Source organism: Pteropus medius, unplaced genomic scaffold, assembly GCF_902729225.1.
Source record: "Pteropus medius unplaced genomic scaffold, Ma_sr-lr_union100, whole genome shotgun sequence".
NCBI lineage: Eukaryota > Metazoa > Chordata > Mammalia > Chiroptera > Pteropodidae > Pteropus > Pteropus medius.
In genome coordinates, this window is record NW_024349801.1 from 2,247,285 (window position 1) to 2,266,039 (window position 18,755).

The 18,755-nt window shown below is 58.9% G+C and overlaps 1 protein-coding gene across 2 annotated transcripts in view; it reads left to right on the top strand.

Annotated features, from left to right (window-relative positions):
- The window catches only part of PIEZO1 (piezo type mechanosensitive ion channel component 1 (Er blood group)), a 62,564-nt gene that overhangs the window by 43,168 nt on the left and 641 nt on the right, over positions 1–18,755 (top strand). The window contains exons 9-50 of one of the 2 annotated variants that reach the window (XM_039888664.1): positions 60–164; positions 246–339; positions 1,054–1,154; positions 1,708–1,968; positions 2,594–2,705; positions 2,786–2,964; positions 3,044–3,192; positions 3,324–3,506; positions 3,916–4,016; positions 4,187–4,347; positions 4,490–4,666; positions 5,264–5,389; positions 5,494–5,694; positions 6,219–6,423; positions 7,379–7,483; positions 8,212–8,365; positions 8,632–8,875; positions 8,953–9,049; positions 9,284–9,455; positions 9,999–10,088; positions 10,166–10,260; positions 10,580–10,651; positions 11,280–11,377; positions 11,975–12,068; positions 12,143–12,199; positions 12,285–12,457; positions 12,652–12,758; positions 12,938–13,129; positions 13,224–13,482; positions 13,555–13,743; positions 13,941–14,241; positions 14,514–14,631; positions 14,722–14,869; positions 14,951–15,165; positions 15,309–15,467; positions 15,554–15,701; positions 17,358–17,546; positions 17,738–17,830; positions 17,930–18,102; positions 18,176–18,298; positions 18,375–18,454; positions 18,547–18,736. In XM_039888664.1, the coding sequence (XP_039744598.1) occupies positions 60–164; positions 246–339; positions 1,054–1,154; positions 1,708–1,968; positions 2,594–2,705; positions 2,786–2,964; positions 3,044–3,192; positions 3,324–3,506; positions 3,916–4,016; positions 4,187–4,347; positions 4,490–4,666; positions 5,264–5,389; positions 5,494–5,694; positions 6,219–6,423; positions 7,379–7,483; positions 8,212–8,365; positions 8,632–8,875; positions 8,953–9,049; positions 9,284–9,455; positions 9,999–10,088; positions 10,166–10,260; positions 10,580–10,651; positions 11,280–11,377; positions 11,975–12,068; positions 12,143–12,199; positions 12,285–12,457; positions 12,652–12,758; positions 12,938–13,129; positions 13,224–13,482; positions 13,555–13,743; positions 13,941–14,241; positions 14,514–14,631; positions 14,722–14,869; positions 14,951–15,165; positions 15,309–15,467; positions 15,554–15,701; positions 17,358–17,546; positions 17,738–17,830; positions 17,930–18,102; positions 18,176–18,298; positions 18,375–18,454; positions 18,547–18,736 (6,290 nt within the window). Of the gene's footprint in view, positions 1–59; positions 165–245; positions 340–1,053; positions 1,155–1,707; positions 1,969–2,593; positions 2,706–2,785; positions 2,965–3,043; positions 3,193–3,323; positions 3,507–3,915; positions 4,017–4,186; positions 4,348–4,489; positions 4,667–5,263; positions 5,390–5,493; positions 5,695–6,218; positions 6,424–7,378; positions 7,484–8,211; positions 8,366–8,631; positions 8,876–8,952; positions 9,050–9,283; positions 9,456–9,998; positions 10,089–10,165; positions 10,261–10,579; positions 10,652–11,279; positions 11,378–11,974; positions 12,069–12,142; positions 12,200–12,284; positions 12,458–12,651; positions 12,759–12,937; positions 13,130–13,223; positions 13,483–13,554; positions 13,744–13,940; positions 14,242–14,513; positions 14,632–14,721; positions 14,870–14,950; positions 15,166–15,308; positions 15,468–15,553; positions 15,702–17,357; positions 17,547–17,737; positions 17,831–17,929; positions 18,103–18,175; positions 18,299–18,374; positions 18,455–18,546; positions 18,737–18,755 lie in introns of those variants that run through there. The other variant, XR_005658582.1, reaches the window with a different exon arrangement.

The window sequence follows — 18,755 nt, forward strand, 5'->3', positions numbered from 1 at the left end:
GGCCATAGCCCTTGGGTGGGGTGAGGAGCTGAGCTCTGCTCTGGTCTCTGCAAATGAAGGAGGCTGCCAAAGTCGAAAAACGGGAAGTGGAGCTGACTGAGGTGGACCAGTGGCCCCAGGGCCAGGCCAGGGCTGCAGCCTCCAAGGAGGAAGGAGCTGCCCAGGTGAGGAATCCAGGCTGAGTGGTGGGGCCAAGTCAGCCTGCCCACGGGCTCAATTCATTGGGTCTTGGCTCACCTCTGCAGCACATGACACCCACGCCCATGGGGCCTGACCCTGAGGCCGACAACTGCATCGTGCATGACCTGACCTGCCACAGCCCGATCCAGCAGCGCCCCAGTGAGTAGGACACAGCCAAGACAGCCTAGTAGACATGGGCACACTGGTGCTGCCCCCTGGTGGCCACTGAGTGGTAGCGCCATGTCAGCCTCTCCAGCTGTGCCCATCTGGGGCCATGAAGCTGACTGATCCCCAAGACCCTGTGGAGGGTAGGAGGGACCCCATGGCTCCTACCCGCTCCCTACCTGCCTCCCAGTTCCTAAAACACTAGACTGCTCTGCCTTGGGCTGGCCCCAAGGCCCACGGTGGCTGTCTGTCATCCAGGTGGATGCTGGCCTGGGAACTTTGTGTAGCAGCGTCCCCATTGGGAGGGCTATTGTTCTTAAGCTTTGATTTCCATTTTGTGAATTGCCCCTGAATGAAGCAGGAGCTGAACTGCTGGACTCAGAAGCCGGCACCCTGGGGACTTGTATGCCCACAGCTGGAAGGGGGTCAGGGCCATCTTGTCCATCCTGTCCCTTCAGAGCCTTGGAAACTGAGGCCTGGAGAGGGGTGAGGACTGACCAGGGTTACACAACAGTTGGGAGCAATGTGAGACAGGAGCCTGCCTTTTCTGCCCCCGGGGGCCAACGAGTGCCAACTGCTGAGCAGGTCCCTCCTCTCACCGGGCTCTAGCACCCTGGCCACATTTTGGGACAAAATCAGGTGTGAGCAAGGGACTCTGGCCTATTGATTTTGGAGCTTCCTGAGTGACTCCTGTCCCCTGCTCCGTAGTGCGCCCCAGGCTGGCTGAGCTGAGAGAAACATCACCACTCCACGGCCTGGGTCACCTCATCATGGACCAGAGCTATGTGTGTGCCCTCATCGCCATGATGGTAAGGAGCAGCCTGCCCGGGTTCCCTCACATGTACCAGGAGGCAGATGGTAGCCCATGTTTCACAGCCCAGTGCCACCTCACCAGAAATGGATGGAGCTGTGTCCTCCTGGGCCAAGAACCACCTGGCTAGCCCACAGCTGTGTGTATGAGCACATGTGTGTGTGAGCATGTGTGAATATGTCTGTGAATTTGAGCATGTATATGTTTGAATGTGAATGTGTGTGAGTGTACACGTGTGAGCACTGTGAGCATGTGTGTGAACATCTGCAAATGTGTATGAGTGTGTGTGTAAATGAGTGTCCACATGAGCATGCAAGCATGTGTGTGGATGTGTGTGTGTGAGCATGTTTATGTGTGTGTGTGTGTGCATACATGTGGTGGTAGGGGGCGTGTGTCCTGTGTTACTGTGCTTCAGACTGACAGGGCATGTTCGCCTTCCTGTCTGAGCCCCTCTCTGGGGGCCCCACCCCCTCAGCATCCTGGGGGAGCAGGTCAGTGCTGGGCTGGGCCGGGTGGACTGTGCAGCCTGCCCACCAGCCCCTGCCATCCAGGTGTGGAGCATCACCTACCACAGCTGGCTGACCTTCGTGCTGCTGCTCTGGGCCTGCCTCATCTGGACTGTGCGTAGCCGTCACCAGCTGGCCATGCTCTGCTCGCCCTTTATCCTGCTCTATGGACTGGCGCTGTGTGGCCTGCGCTATGTGTGGTCCATGGACCTGCGTTCCGAGCTGCCCACCACCCTGGGTCCTGTCAGCCTGCGCCAGCTGGGGCTGGAGCACACCCATTACCCCTGCCTGGACCTCGGTGCCATGGTGAGTGCCTCCCACCCCAGGGCACCTGTGAGCATACACTAGTGCCTTGGGTTTCTGCATGAAGACCCGTGACAGTACCATTGTTCATCATCTAGTTCCCTGTGGAATGGGAGCTCTGGAAGGGTGGGCCTGTTTCTAGCAGTCACCATCGGGTTCCCACTGGCCAGCCCAGAGTAGTTGCTTGAGTGAATGAGTGATGACCTTATGTTGTAGCGGGCACGGTCCCCATCTCCCTGACACAGGTACCTTTAGTGTTGCACGCTGCTTCTGGGTCTGAGTCTCAATGGGTTCATATCTCACCATGCGAGACTTGTGAGCCCATGTGCATGCATGTGTATGCAGATGTGTATGCAGAGGTGAACCTGTGTGCACACACACATGTGAGCCTGTGCATATGTGAATGTGAGCAGATGTATGAGCCTGTGCGTGCAAATGTGTGTGCTTGTGTGTGAACTTGTGTGCAGGTGTGTATGTGACAGGCTAAGCTTTTGCCTGCAGGGGGCTGAGCTGGCTGCCTCCCTACTGAGGGTCTTTCCTCCGCCCACATCTTCTGGGGCTGGACACTGGCTTTGGGAGGGGTGCCAGGCCACCTGGCCCTCAGTGACGCCGCCTCCCCCCGTCCCAGTTGCTGTATACCCTGACCTTCTGGCTCCTACTGCGCCAATTTGTCAAAGAGAAGCTGCTGAGGAGGAAGAAGGTGCCCCCTGCACTGATGGAGGTCACCACTGGAGACACAGGTGAGCAGTCAGGGCAGTTAGGTCAGCCCCCTCCCACCTGGTCCTAAAGTCACACCTCTGACCCCTGGCTTGGCCCACAGAGCCCACAAGAACGCGGATGCTGCTCCAGAGCCTGGGGGAGCTGGTCACAGGCCTCTACGCCAAGTACTGGATCTACGTGTGTGCTGGCATGTTCATCGTGGTCAGCTTCGCCGGCCGCCTCGTCGTCTACAAGATCGTCTACATGTTCCTCTTCTTGCTCTGCCTCACCCTCTTCCAGGTGCCTGGGGTGGGCAGGGTGGGACCCTCAAGCAGCTGGGCCTCACTGCAGGAGGGCCTCACACACCCTGTCCTTGCAGGTCTACTACAGCCTATGGAGGAAGCTGCTCAAGGTGTTCTGGTGGCTGGTGGTGGCCTACACCATGCTGGTGCTCATCGCCGTCTATACCTTCCAGTTCCAGGACTTCCCCATGTACTGGCGCAACCTGACGGGCTTCACTGACGAGCAGTGAGTTGCGGGTGGGCAATGGGACAGGCAGGCGGGTGGGGTTCGGGCACGGGCTACTCATTTCCTCGGGCCCGAGGCTCTACACGGGGGAACCCGGGGGCCGGGCAGTGCTGACGGCCCACCCTCCCCAGGCTGGGGGACCTGGGCCTGGAGCAGTTCAGCGTGTCCGAGCTCTTCTCCAGCATCCTCATCCCCGGCTTCTTCCTGCTCGCCTGCATCCTGCAGTTGCACTACTTCCACCAGCCCTTCATGCAGCTCACTGACCTGGAGCACGTGCCCCCGCCCAGTGCCCGCCGCCTGCGCTGGGCTCACAGGTGCGCCTGCCCCCTCCAGGTGGCCCACCTCCCCTGAGGGTGGTGGGCTCTGGTCTCAGCTCATGAGAGGGTGAGGGGAAGGCTTAGAGGTCTGCAGAGTATCACCCACTTCACACTAGTACAGAGAAGGGCCTCGTCTACGAGGAGACAGGAGGCTGGTGTGACCTGGGACAGCGGGAAGTCCTTGGCCACCACCTTCGAATGCCAAGGGGCCTCAGATGCTGGATGTTTTTTCCAACCCAGTGGAGGCTCGGGGGTGGAATGTCAACTGGGATGCATGCTCTGACCCAGCAGCTACAGCACAAACACGGGTCACCAAGCAGAGGCAGGAGGGGGTGCAGGCAGAATTTGTCAGCCCCCGTAGGTCAGGAGCACAGGTAGGAATTGACACCTTGGGGCCCTGTCCTAGGCAGGACGCAGTGAGTGGGACCCCACTATTGCAGCAGGAGGAGGAGGAGGCCCCCCGTGATGAGGGGCTGGGCACAGCTGGCCTCCACCAGGCCCCAGAAGGTAAGTCAGGAGGGGTTGAGTGTGGACCCAGAGAGGTGAGTGTGGGGTACCAAGGAGCCGGGCCACTGGGTCCCCTGTGGATGCGCCCCAGAGCCTTGTCTGTGTGGAACAGAATAGCCCCAGGCCCCGAGTCCCTGTCCCTTCTTACTGCCTGTCCTCCACCCCAACAGTTGCAGCCAACAAGTGGGGCCTGGTGGCAGAGCGACTGCTGGATCTATCCGCCAGTTTCTGGAGCGTCCTCACTCGCCTGCAGGTGTTCGTGCGGCGCCTGCTGGAGCTGCACGTCTTCAAGCTGGTGGCTCTGTACACTGTTTGGGTGGCCCTGAAGGAGGTGAGTGTGGGACACACACCTTCCTATTCTGCAGTGGGGTTACTCAGGGCACCTCGCTGGCCTCTCTGGATCTTGGAGGCCCACAGGGGAGGGAACTGCCCCACCTTCCTGGCTCAGCCCCACCTGTTCCACCTGCCACCAGGTGTCAGTAATGAACCTCTTGCTGGTCGTGCTCTGGGCCTTCGCTCTGCCCTACCCCCGCTTCAGGCCCATGGCCTCCTGCCTGTCCACGGTATGGACCTGCATCATTATCGTGTGCAAGATGCTCTACCAGCTCAAGGTCGTCAGCCCCCATGAGTACTCCAGCAACTGCACCGAGGTACTGCCACCAGGCACCACATCCCTGAGCCTCGCAAGTCTCCTGCACCTCGGGAGCCGAAGGGGCTCCTTCTTCAGCTCAGAGTGAGGGACAGATGCAGAGGGCCATCCTTAGGGCCAGGGGCTTCCTGGAGGAGGTGTACTTCAACCTGGTCTACGGAGGACGCACTCCCTATGCCAAGGTGTCTGGGTTAGAGAAATGTCCTGACGTGGCAGACGCCCTGATGAAATAGAGGTCGTGGTGTGAGGTGACACCGAGGCCAGGTGTCTCCTGGGGTGAAGGGAGTAGAGCCTGAGCCAGGCCTGGGAGGGGAGAGGCCACTCAGAGCAGCCCCTACCCAGAGTTTTCTTTTCACTCACCCCTCGGCCTCTGCCTGCAGCCTCCCCAGCCCCAGTCACTCTGTCCCCTTCTCTATGAAGGTGGGTTGGGGGCTGACAGCACCCTCATGTCCCTGGCCAGAGGCAGCTGTGGTCTGGCCAGACCTGTTCTGGAGCTGTGGTTGGAGCAGGGGCCCAGGCCAGGGTCAGTGGCCCCTGGGGCCAGCGTCCAGTTACTAGCATCCAGGGAGCCGATGTTAATGCTGCCCGTGTCCCCCAGCCCCTCCCCAATAGCACCAACCTTCAGAAGATGGAGATCAACCAGTCCTTGCTGTACCGAGGGCCCGTTGACCCGGCCAACTGGTTTGGGGTGCGGAAGGGCTTCCCGAACCTAGGCTACATCCAGGTGAGGGCAGGGCCAAGGGGTCAGGCAAGGGTGGGATCAAGGGGGCTAGGGGAACATATGTGTGGGGGCAGGGGCCAAAGGGGCCTGACCATCCCCCTCCCCAGAACCACCTGCAGATTCTGCTGCTGCTGGTGTTCGAGTCCATTGTGTACCGGCGCCAGGAGCACCACCGCCGGCAGCACCAGCTGGCCCCGCTGCCTGCCCAGGCCGTCTGCATCGATGGCACCCGTCAGCAGCTGGACCGGGACCTGCTCAGCTGTGTCAAATATTTCGTCAACTTCTTCTTCTACAAATTTGGGCTGGAGGTGAGGCCAGGCGTCAACCTTCACCCTTTCTCCCCAGGCAGGGCTCAGCCACTTGGGGACCCATGCCACCCTCTGTAGGGCCTTGGCTGAGCATCTGCAATGTGCTGGGGACACGAGACCTATCACCAGGGGTGCAGAGTTCTCCTGGGTAAGGTAGGCCTGTAGAGCGAGGTCTGGGGGCCAGGACTCAGACTAGAGCCTGGGTCAGAGTCGAGACTCTGCCTCTAGCCTCAGATTTTCCCCCTGCACGGTGGAGACACGTCCAACCTCTCCATCCCTCCAGGAGGATGATGTGAGCTGCCATGGGCTTGGGCTGCAGGGTCCCACTCTGTTCATGAAACCCTAGTGCATTGAGGCACAGGGTGCTCTGCTCCCAGCCTGCCTGACCGCCCTGTGCTGCCTGTGGCCCTCTGAGCCAACCTGCTGGGCCCGAGGCTGCCTGCAGGCAGGACCGGGAAGGTCCCTTCCACCAGCTCCTTCCGTCTTTCATCCTCATCTCCTCCTCTCCACTCTGCCACCCCCAGATCTGCTTCCTGATGGCCGTGAATGTGATTGGGCAGCGCATGAACTTCATGGTCATCCTACACGGCTGCTGGCTGGTGGCCATCCTCACCCGCCGGCGCCGCAGGGCCATTGCCCGTCTCTGGCCCAAATACTGCCTCTTCCTGACGCTCTTCCTGCTGTACCAGTACCTGCTATGCCTGGGCATCCCCCCGGCCCTGTGCATTGGTGAGCAGGGCGCAGGCGGTGGGCAGGGTGTGGGGCATGAGCACTAAGTGATCCGGTGCACATGGCTGTGGCCACATGAAAGCGCACGGGGGTGTTTCCCACCTGCTGTGGGCTCCTCTAGACCCCGGAGTTGGCCTCAGCTCCCCTCACCATTACACGACCTGGCCTCCTCTAGTCCATCCCCACTCAGCCCCCAGCCCCACCCAGGTGCTCCTGGTGCTCCTTCCACGGACCCCGCCAGCTGCAGCCATCTCTCTGGAGTGGCAGTGCTGTGGCTTCTTTTCCATAGCATATAAGGTGCATCTGTGTTGATGTGTGTGTTGATACTTTGGTTTTTTTCCTTGGTTTGAATGTACTGTAGTTGGTTTGACCTTTCACCCGTGGAAGACATCTGGTGGTTTCCAGTTTGGGGCTGCGATGTATAGGTTTCTACGTAGGCATAGTTCTCATTTCTCTGGGATAAATGCCCAGAGCAGCTGTCCCATTTTACATTCCCGCCAGCAACGTATGTGTTATCCGGTTCTTCCACATCCGCACCAGCATTCAGTGTCACCACTATTTTTTATTTTAGCCATTCTGAGAGACGTAGGATGATGTCTCATTCTGGTCCATCCGTACCATGGCCCACCACTCAGGAAGGCTGCCCTGCCTACCTGCCTGCCTGTTATTCTCTAGATGTAACTCAGTTCCTCCCATGGGGACCTGGGGCACAGTTTATGCCTGAGAAACGTATACATAAGAATGTGCTAGAAGCTCTGGACCTGTACGCTCTTGAGACTCCAAGTGAGAGTAGGTGTGTTTTTGAGTAGGTGTGTTTCTGACTGTGTGAATATGTGTGTGTAAGTGTAAGTGTAAGAATGATTCCCCTGGACACTGGGCCCCTGGAGACTGCAAGCCAGCAGAATGGGACAGGGACGGAATGTCTGGAGCCCTGATGCACACCCTCCACCTACAGACTATCCGTGGCGCTGGAGCCAGGCCATCCCCATGAACTCTGCCCTCATCAAGTGGCTGTACCTGCCTGACTTCTTCAGGGCCCCCAACTCCACCAACCTCATCAGTGAGTACCCACCGCTGGGCCCCTTGTCCACACACGCCATCTGCAGCCAGCCTCATGGGAAGCCAAGGAGGTTTTGTATGGGGACAGGCAGCAGGCGAGTGCAGACCCTCCTCTCTAGCCAGCAAAGAGATGCCTTGTCCAGGCTTTGCCAGCCAGTCCAATCCTGTGGTTCCCCAGCAAGATAGGGGACATGCCCATGGCACTAAGGCACACCTCGCATGTGCACACCCAGCCACTAGACATGTATTTGCTTGCCAGTGTGTAGGCAGCTGTGCATGCAAGTGTGAATGTGGGGGTGGACACTGGTGTGAATGCAGGGGCGGACCCTGGTGTGGAACAGATGTGTACTAGGTAGACAGAGGGACAGACACAGGTGTGCATAGACTGATGTCTATATGGTATGAAGTCAGGCATACTTTATTCCTGATATGCATATGGTGTACATAGAGCCTCATGTACATGCACAGACAGGCAGAATGTGTACACAAGTGTGGTCTCCGACATCCATGTGCATATCCATGCCCATGTGTTCACATACACAGACATGTGTCTGCCCAGTCGCCCCCACCCCCACCCCCCGCCACTACATACACATAACCTATTTCTCTCTGGTCTGGGTACAAGGTCAGTGCCAGGAGGGATGTGCCCTGTGCCCTTCATGTGCCAGGCCTCCACATGGCCAATGGTTCTCGGGGTCAGTGTGGCAGGGCCGTCCCATGTGCCCACAGGTGACTTCCTCCTGCTGCTCTGCGCCTCCCAGCAGTGGCAGGTATTCTCAGCCGAGGGCACCGAGGAGTGGCAGCACATGGCCGGCGTCAACACCGACCACCTGGAGCCACTGCGGGGGGAGCCCAACCCTGTGCCCAACTTCATCCACTGCAGGTGGGTCCCAGGGCATCGCCAGCTTACGGAGCCCAGTCGGGGCTGAGGGCTCGCTAGGGCCGTGTAGGCAACTGGTTAGCAGAGCTGACAGACACACCTGGGCTCTGGCTAGGACTGAGCCTTGGACAGGTGCTGCCAGTGATGTCCTGTGGCCAGGACAAGGGGTGGACACCGACCTCACAGCAGAGGGGCCTTCTGAGTTCCTTTGGCCCGAGGCTGCGGGGGGAGGAGGGGTAACCGGCCCGCAGTGACATCCCGCCCGGCAGGTCCTACCTCGACATGCTGAAAGTGGCCGTCTTCCGCTACCTCTTCTGGCTGGTGCTGGTGGTGGTGTTCGTCACAGGGGCCACGCGCATCAGTGTCTTCGGGCTGGGCTACCTGCTGGCCTGTTTCTACCTGCTGCTCTTCGGCACCTCTCTGCTGCAGAAGGACACGCATGCCCGCCTCGTGCTGTGGGACTGCCTCATCCTCTACAATGTCACCGTCATCATCTCTAAGAACATGCTCTCGGTGAGCCAGCCTGCCCAGCTCCAGCCCTGACCCAAACCCTGACCCCGCAGGCTAGCTGACCCTCTTTCCGCCCCCAGCTCCTGTCCTGCGTCTTTGTGGAGCAAATGCAGAGCAGCTTCTGCTGGGTCATCCAGCTCTTCAGCCTTGTGTGCACAGTCAAAGGCTACTACGACCGTGAGTGGGAGAGGGCAGGTGGCTGGGAGCATCTGGGACACGTACCACTTCTGGGACCCCAACCCCTATCCCTGACCCACACTCCTGACCTATGTCCTTGACCCTGACCCCGACAAATATGCTTGACCTCCCGCCCCTGACTCAGGTCCCTAACCCCTGCCCCACAGCCCTGACCCCAACCCATGCTCCTGACCCTGATCACACCCCTTACCTGTGCTGGCGCCTGTTCCACAGCCAAGGAGATGCTGAGCAGGGACCAGGACTGCCTGCTGCCCATAGAGGAGGCCGGCATCCTCTGGGACAGTGTTTGTTTCCTGTTCCTGCTGCTGCAGCGTCGTGTCTTCCTCAGCTACTACTTCCTGCATGTCAGGGCCGAGCTCCAGGCCACCGCGCTGCAGGCCTCCAGGTTGGCCCCTGCCTCTGGTTCCTCAGGCCCATCTAGGGCAGGGCGCTGTTCCCTGATGCGACATGTCCCCTAGAGGGAGAACTGATGACCACAGGCCATTAGCGCTTCCTCAGAGGCCCAGGTGCACTTCATGTGCTCTCAGCCCCAGCTGTGTGTGGGCTGGTGTTTCCGTCCTGTTATTGCCCCCCCACACTGGGTTAGGGTGCACCCCACCAGAGGGCCTGACCCCCCTTGCCCTGTGCTCTGGTCAGTGAGCCGACGCATCTCCCTGTCCCTGGCTTCTGCAGCTCCCACGGCCAGGGAGACAGGTCTGCGGTCTGGCTGCTGCCTTTTCATTTGCATTTCTTTCCACCCCATGAGACTAGAGGCAGCAGGAGGGGTCCCCACCCTCTGACCGTAGTACCCGACAGGGTGGGGGTCATGCTGGGGAGCCAGCCCTCAGTGGGAGCAGGGAGGGGCTGGGTAGGTGGGCCAAGCCCAGAGGAAGGGGAGCCTTTCTAGCTGGAGCTTGGCACCCCCTGGGCCTCACTCACCTCTCCACAGGGGTTTCGCCCTGTACAATGCTGCCAACCTCAAAAGCATTGACTTCCACCGCAAGGCCGAGGAGAAGTCACTGGCCCAGCTAAAAAGACAGTAGGTGCCATCTGGGGGAGCTGGGTGGGGGCGTTTTCCTGACTGGCCCAGCACTCAGAGCCTTCTTCCACCCACAGGATGGAACGTATCCGCACCAAGCAGAAGAAGCACAGGCAGAGCCGGGTGAATCTTGGCCACCCCCAGGAACCCTTGGACCCTGACCAGGAGCCAGGTATGTGTGGATGGAGCCTCGTGGGCCCCTGAGTCCTGGCGTGTTTATGCCACTGGAGCCTGCCTGAGTCCGTGCCACGTGACGTCCCAAAGGGCTTCCAGCCCATCTGTCCTGTGCCATGTGGTCACTCTCTGTCCCCAAAAGCCACACAGCTGGCCTGTGACTGTCCGTTTGCACTTGTGGGCTGTCCTCCATCCCCATAGTACCACACAGCCTCTGTCACTGCAGGGACTCAGTGTCTGTCTCTGCTGAGGGGCCGCCCTCATTCTCCCATGCCTCTCCCTGCTGGCTCATGCTCGCCACCCCCTCCCCTCCACAGGGCCCAGCAGTCCAGAGGGCTCCTCCCCGCCACAGAGACAGTGGTGGCGGCCCTGGCTGGACCACGCCACAGGTACTGCCCCAACCTGGCTGCCATGACCACACCCTCAAGACACCCTCCCCTTCTCTCAGTTGCTGTCCACCTTTGGGGTGGATGGAGTTTGTCAGGTGCTGACCTCCAGCCTGTGCATGTTCCCCTTTCCCTGCGCTTCCCATGATCACTGTCATGCACACCCCCAGGCCTCACTCCGAGCCATGAAGTAATAAGGGGCTAGGTCTCAACTTAGCTGGGCCTCTGACAACAGGCTCTGTTCTTTTCTAACTCAGGGATTCAGAAGTCTGAATCTTCACTGCCCACCCCCTTCCCCAGCCCTGCCTCCTCTATGTTCCTCTCGTCCAGTCTCGTCTCGTTCCACGGCTCTGGCCTGTGTCCTGTGCATGTGCTTCCATCCCCTAGGCTGCTGCTTCCCGCCTCCAGCCACTGTGGCTGTCACTTGGGGGGAGGGTGGCATGGGGACCTTGGCTCATGGAGTCATAAGATGCTGAGGGGACCCAAGCTGGGCAACCCAGCAAGACCTGTTACTGGGCCCACTTAAACCCAAGAAATGAACTTGAAGGTCTTGTGGGTGTATGGGGGTGGGAGGGTGGAAAGCCCTTCCCTGTGTGGGGGAAGCCGGCTCTCAGCTCCACTCTGCCCACAGTCGTCCACTCCGGGGACTACTTCCTGTTTGAGTCCAGTGAGGAGGAGGAGGAGGCCCAGCCTGAGGACTCTAGGCCATCAGCACAGAGTGCCTTCCAGGTGATGTGGAGGGTCCCCTGCCTGCCATCCCTGGTCCATGGAGCACCAGGGCTAGGGTAGCACAGGGAGGACAGATGCCCCCAGGGCCTGTGGAGCCTGCCCAGCCCCATCCAGACTGCCCAAGTCCACAAGTTAGAAGGGACAGCAGACTATGGGGGACATAGGTCATGTGCCCCTCTGCCCACTGCCTCCCATGGGCCGGGCTCTGACCACCCAGGTCTGTGGTGGTCACTGGTGTCCTGGCCTTTGAGAAGGACTGAGTATGTTTGTTGGACACACATCTGTCTCCTGGGCCAGGAGACTCTTGTCCACCTTTAGGTCCCCGGTTCTAGCATGGGGCCCAGGTGCTGTGATGTGCGGGGTGGGCCGTGTGCAGAGCAGTCCCACAATGCTCATAGGGCCCAGGTGCTGTGATGCGCAGGGTGGGCTATGTGCAGAGCAGTCCCACGACGCTCATATCCTGCCCGGGCTCAGGCTGAAGGTCACTAGCTGGGCCATCTGATCCCCGGCTCCTCCTCCTCTGGAGCTCAGATGTGGGCCCAATGAGCCTTAATTGTCGGGGAGGCAGGGTGCTAACCCCGAGGCCCTGGCCTGCAGATGGCATACCAGGCGTGGGTGACCAATGCCCAGACGGTGTTGAGGCGGCAGCGGCAGGAGCAGGCGCAGGAACAGACGCAGCAACTGCCTGTGGGTGAGTCAGGCCGAGTGCGGATGGAGGGAGGAGATACAGGACAGCAAGGCACTGACCAGCACCCTTATGCCCAGGAGGCGGCCCGGGCCTGGAGGAGGAGTTGGCAGAGGGCCCAGAGGACGAGGTAGCAGGTGTGTAGGCCCCAGGGGCCTGGGGGTTGGGGGTCTCTCACTGGCTGCCTCTCCAGCATCCTCCTGCCAACCCCTCTCCCTGCAGGCCGCAGCCACATGATGCAGCGGGTGCTGAGCACCATGCAGTTCCTGTGGGTACTGGGACAGGCGCTGGTGGATGAGCTGACACGCTGGCTACACACCTTCACACAGCACCACAGAGCCATGAGTGACGTGCTGCGCGCTGAGCGCTACCTGCTCACACAGGAGCTGCTCAGGGTGGGTGCCACCATGCCTCAACCCCATCATACTCCCAACCCACGACCATGCCCTTCCACATGACCCTGCCCCTGTGCATGCCCCTGTCCCCACCACCTGACCCCTATGCCCCTGCCCCCGCCTCTCCCATGCTGGGGGATGGAGCAGAGCTGGGACCACCTCCACTGCCCTGAGCCTCCTCGTGTGCCCTGAAGGGTGGAGAGGTGCACCGGGGCGTGCTTGACCAGCTGTACTCAAGTGAAGCCGAGGCCACGCCAACAGGCCCCTCAGAGGCCCGCGATGCACCCAGCACCGCATCGAGGTAGGTATGGGCCACAGGGGCTCAGGCGGGAGTCAGGACCTACCCCATCTCCCTGCTCTCGGGCCCAGAGCCAGGGCTGCCCAAGCCACTGCACTCAGGGGCACATAGCCTCCCAGCCCCTTGTCCACCAGGGACCTTGAGGCCCTCCTGCCACCTCTGACCAGCCTCCCATTCCACAGTGGGCTGGGGGCTGAGGAGCCACAGAGCCGCACACCCGAGGACACCAGCAGCCCCCTAAGCACTGGCTACAATACCCGCAGTGGCAGTGAGGAGATGGTCACCGAGCCTGGAGCCTCCTTGCGCGGCTCCCAGGAGCTTCCTGTCAGCACTCGAACCCGGACACGCACAGCCAGTGAGCTGCTCCTTGACAGGTTTGAACAAGGGGTGGTGGGTGGGGGGCAGGTTGGGGCAAGGAAGGCGGGCCTGGGCTGGGGGTTATAACCTGCCTGAGTGTGGTCCTTGCAGGTGCCTACGAATCCCAGAGCTGGAGGAGGCTGAGCAGTTTGAGGCTAGGCAGGGCCGAGTGCTGCGGCTGCTGCAGGCCATGTACCAATGCGTGGCTGCCCACTCGGAGCTGCTCTGCTACTTCGTCATCATTCTCAACCATATGGTCACTGCCTCAGCTGCCTCCCTTGTGCTGCCTGTGCTGGTCTTCCTGTGGGCCATGCTGTCCATCCCTCGGCCCAGCAAGCGCTTCTGGATGACGGCCATCATCTTCACCGAAGTAGGCAGTAGCAGGAGGGGGGAGGTAGGGGTGGAGGCTGGCCCTGCCCTGCTAAGCCCCTCTTCCCTGCAGGTTACAGTGGTTACTAAGTACCTGTTCCAGTTTGGCTTCTTCCCCTGGAACAGCCACACGGTGCTTCGGCGCAACGAGAATAAGCCCTACTTCCCACCACGCATCCTGGGCCTGGAGAAGGTCGAAGGCTATATCAAGTATGACCTGGTGCAGCTCATGGCTCTCTTCTTCCACCGCTCCCAGCTGCTGGTGAGTGGCAGGCAGTGGGCAGGTACCTCTCAGCACCTCCCCATCACCCCCAGCCTGAGCCATTTTGTTCTAGGAGGTGAGGCTTGACACTGTGGGCCCTGGGGTAGGCCTGGCCATCTTGCCTGTCCTGCACTAGAGCTGCTTCGTGAGGCCATGCCGGCCTCCTCGCCACCCTCCCTCTCACGCTTCCTCCACAGTGCTATGGCCTCTGGGACCATGAAGAAGACTCGCTTTCCAAGGAGCATGATGGGGGCCGTGAAAAGGAGAAGGGGCCTGAGGAGGAGCCAGCTCTGCTGGAACTCCAGACCAAGGCGGACACAGGGCCCCAGGAGGAGCCAGGGGTGGCCAGAGATGCCACTGAGGATGATAGCCAGATGGAAGTGAGGGATGGGCCCCCGGAGCTGCCAGAGGAGCTCAAGCCCCGAGACAGGAGGCGCATCAGTCTGCGTTTCAGGAGGAGGAAGGAGAACGTAGAACCCAGGGGACCAGCAGCCATTGGTACACAGCCCTATCCACCCACAAGCACCTCAGCCCACCCAGTTCCCACGCTGGAGCTGCCGCCCCAGCCACATTCCAACCATGCCCTCTGTGTCCAGAGGGCACAGCCCCAGCTGACCCATTGCTGGTGACCCTGGGAGGGCCCTGTACTCAGTCTGCTGTTCTGTGAAATGGGGTGATAGCAGCCCCTTGGGGGGCTCTCAGGGTGGTCAGGAGCTGGGCTAGGTCAAATCCCCTGTGGCCTTCCATCAGTGGTGGCTGCTCCCCCACAGAATCCGAGGCCGAGGACAAGGAAGAGGCAGCTGCCTCTCAGAAAGAGAATAAGCGGAGTCGCGCCCGGGAAAAAGTGAGGGCGGTTAGGATCTGGCTGCAGACCTTCTGCCTGTCCCTGTGAGTGACCAGCCTGGGAGTGGCCCCAGCCAGGGGCGGGTGGGAGGAACCAAGTGGTACCAAGCTGATCCCTACTCCACTCCCGCTCAGGGCCCAGAGCGTGTACCGGCCCCTGCGACGCTTCTTCCATGACATCCTGCACACCAAGTACCGTGCAGCCACTGATGTCTATGCTCTCATGTTCCTGGCTGATGTCGTCGACTTCATCATCATCATCTTTGGCTTCTGGGCCTTTGGGGTGAGCTGGGCTCAGGGACCCCAGTGAGCAGAGCCCAGCAGCCACCCCAGCTCCCCCTGACCTCTGCTCTCCCGGCCACAGAAGCACTCAGCGGCTACGGACATCACATCCTCCCTGTCAGACGACCAAGTGCCTGAGGCCTTCCTGGTTATGCTGCTGATCCAGTTTGGAACCATGGTCATTGACCGTGCCCTCTACCTACGCAAGACCGTGCTGGGCAAGCTGGCCTTCCAGGTCATCCTGGTGCTGGCCATCCACTTCTGGATGTTCTTCATCCTACCTGCTGTCACCGAAAGGTGGGTGCTGGGGGCTTGGGCCCTGTCCTGCAGAGGTGTGCTTTTCAGTACCTGGCAGAGCCGAGCCTGGGTCTGGGGACTTTGAGGCTCCAGCTGCCTAACTCAGGTGGGGTGCCCTCACCTGAGCTTCTTGTCCTACTCAGGATGTTCAGACAGAACACAGTGGCCCAACTCTGGTACTTCGTGAAGTGCATCTACTTCGCCCTATCCGCCTACCAGATCCGCTGTGGCTACCCCACCCGCATCCTTGGCAACTTCCTCACCAAGAAGTACAACCACCTCAACCTCTTCCTCTTCCAGGGGTGAGTTTGGGTCAGCCTAGGAGAGGGTGGAGGAGCGAGGCTGTCCTCCCTCAGGCCCTCCTGATGGGTCCGCTGGCCTCGGGCAGGTTCCGGCTGGTGCCATTCCTGGTGGAGCTGCGGGCTGTGATGGACTGGGTATGGACAGACACCACGCTGTCCCTGTCCAACTGGATGTGTGTGGAGGACATTTATGCCAACATCTTCATCATCAAGTGCAGCCGAGAGACAGAAAAGGTGCCTGGGCCCACGGTGGGAGTAGCGAGGTGACACTAGTCACTCCCGATTGGGGCAGATGGATACAGCAAAAACCAGACAGTGCTAGTGACCCAGGTTCACAGCCCACATTAACATGAGGCCGGAAGGCCACAAAAAGCCATAGAGCATTTCTAGAACTCTTTTATGTGGCCAGAAGCAGCTTCTTAGAGAGAACTTGACCCTGTCAGGGAGGAGGCAGTTGGCACAATGGCCTGAGCAAATGCCCAGTGGAAGAGGCATCGCTATGTTACGTGAAATTTTCCTTTTTTAGGAGCTTTATTGTAGGATGATTCACATACCACAAGATTTGGTACTTTCTAGTACATTTAAAGTTGTGCAACCATCATCACAGTCAATTTTAGAATACGCTCATCACTCCAAAAGAAAAAAAAAAGCCCCGTATCCATTAGCAGTCCCTCTCCATTCCCCTCATTACTCAGTTCCCGGGAGCCACCACCTACTTTCTGTATAGATTGGCCTGTTCTGGAAATTTCATATAAATGAAATCACATAATATATGGCCTTTTGTGGCTGGCTTCTTTCACTCAGCATGTTATCAAGGTTCGTCCATGTTGCAGCCTGTGTTAGAATTTCGTTTCTTTTTAAGGTTTAGTAGCGTTCCATTGTGTGGATGTGCTACCTTTTGTTTATCCAACTGTTCCAAGTGTTGGATATGTGGGTTTGTTTTATTATAAAAAATGCTGCTATGGACATCCAGTGACTGCACCGTATCAGAGTCCCACCAATCCCTTCCACATCTCATCAACACTTGCTATTGTCTTTTTTCTTTTATCCATCATGTGGTTTCGATTTGCATTTCCCTATTGTCTAATGACATTGAGCGTCTTTTCCTGTGCTTGTTGACCATGTCCATCCTTCTTTGAAGAAATGTCTGTTCAGCAGCTTTGCTCATTTTTTTCCTTGTTTTTGTCTTTTATTGGGTTGAAAGAGATTCATAGATATTCTAGATACTTGATTCTGATTAGATATGATTCATAGATATTTTCTCCCATTCTGTGTTTTTTTTTTCTTTCTTGTTGATGTCCTCTGAAGCACAAAAGTATTTTTTATAATGGGCAGTTTAATTTTTTTTGTTGCTCATACTTTTCATTTTAGATGAGAATCTTTTGCCAAATCTAAGGTAACAAATATTTGCCTGTAAGAGTTCATTGATTTAGGTCTTACGTTTGAGTTAATTTTTGTATACAGCGTTAGATAAGGATCCACCTTCATCTTTTTGCATGTGATATTCAACTGTCCCAGCACCATTTGTTGGAGATTGTCCTTTCCCCCACTGAGTGATTGGCAGCCTTGTTTCCATGTGTGGGTTTGTTTCTGGGCCCTCGATCTTTCTGTCAATCTCTGTCCTGTGCTGCACTACACAGTCTTAACTGTGATAGCTCTTCGGTCAGTTTGGATATTCAGTCAAAATTTGACTTTATGAGGCCACTGGCTGAGCCCAAGACCATGGCCTTGAGGACAGGAGGGGCAGGGCATGGAGGACGGCTCCGGGAGCAGCAGGGAGGGAGAGCTCTGGGATAGTGCTTGTGGCCAAGGAACAGGGATGGAGGCCTGCACAAGGCAGGGCAGGAGGAAGGCAGAGCTGAGCAAGTGACCCATGCACCCTCCCACCAGAAATACCCGCAGCCCAAGGGGCAGAAGAAGAAGAAGATTGTTAAGTATGGCATGGGTGGCCTCATCATCCTGTTCCTCGTGGCTATTATCTGGTTCCCACTGCTCTTCATGTCCCTGGTGCGCTCTGTTGTCGGCGTGGTCAACCAGCCCATTGATGTCACTGTCACCCTCAAGCTGGGCGGCTACGAGGTGAGCAGCCACCTTCTGCTCCAACCAGGGGAAGCAGTGCAGGTGCAAGCTCTATGCGCACACTAGGGGCTCTGGCCAGGCAGACCCAAACCCCATTCCTCCGCTTTCTCATCCTCATGGACGGTTTAGAGCTTGGCCTGGGTGCTGGTCATCTGGCACCCCTGGCATCACGTCACCGTTCCCATCCCCAGCCCCTGTTCACCATGAGTGCCCAGCAGCCATCCATCGTGCCCTTCACACACCAGGCCTACGAAGAGCTGTGCAAGCAGTTTGACCCCCAGCCGGTGAGCAACCCCCATGCTGCATCTTCCTGGCAAGGGAGGGGACGGCTTGGAGGGAGGGTGGCCTGGCCACACCCCACTGAGGTGCCATCTTGTACCCAGCTGGCCATGCAGTTCATCAGCCAATACAGCCCTGAGGACATCGTTACAGCACAGATTGAGGGCAGCTCTGGGGCACTGTGGCGCATCAGCCCGCCGAGCCGGGCCCAGATGAAGCGGGAGTTGTACAATGGCACTGCTGACATCACCCTGCGCTTCACCTGGAACTTCCAGAGGTATGTTCTGGGCTTGGGCGGGGCCTGGGTGGGTTGTACCCCATGGAGGGTCATGCTGCACCCCTGCCTACAGGGACCTGGCCAAGGGCGGCACTGTGGAATACACCAACGAGAAGCACACCCTAGACCTGGCCCCCAATAGTACTGAACGGCGGCAGCTGGCCAGCCTGCTGGAGGGCACCTCAGACCAGTCAGTGTGAGTGGGGGCCCGGGGGACACTGGGGCACCAGGAGGGCGGGGCCAGGGCTGACCCACTGGACTCCTCCCCACAGGGTCATCCCCAACCTCTTCCCCAAGTACATCCGTGCCCCCAATGGGCCTGAAGCCAACCCCGTGAAGCAGCTGCAGCCCAGTGAGTGTGTGTGGGTGGCGGGGAGGTTGCTGGCTGTGGCCTCCACACCAGAAGAGGGTGGTGGCCCTTACTATCTCATGGCCCTGATGCAGATGAGGAGGCTGACTACCTTGGTGTGCGCATCCAGCTGCGGAGGGAGCATGTGGGCTCAGGGGCTGCTGGCTTCCTTGAGTGGTGGGTCATCGAGCTGCAGGACTGCCAGGCTGACTGCAACCTGCTGCCAATGGTCATCTTCAGCGACAAGGTCAGCCCACCCAGCCTGGGCTTCTTGGCTGGCTACGGGTGAGTGTGTGGTATGTGA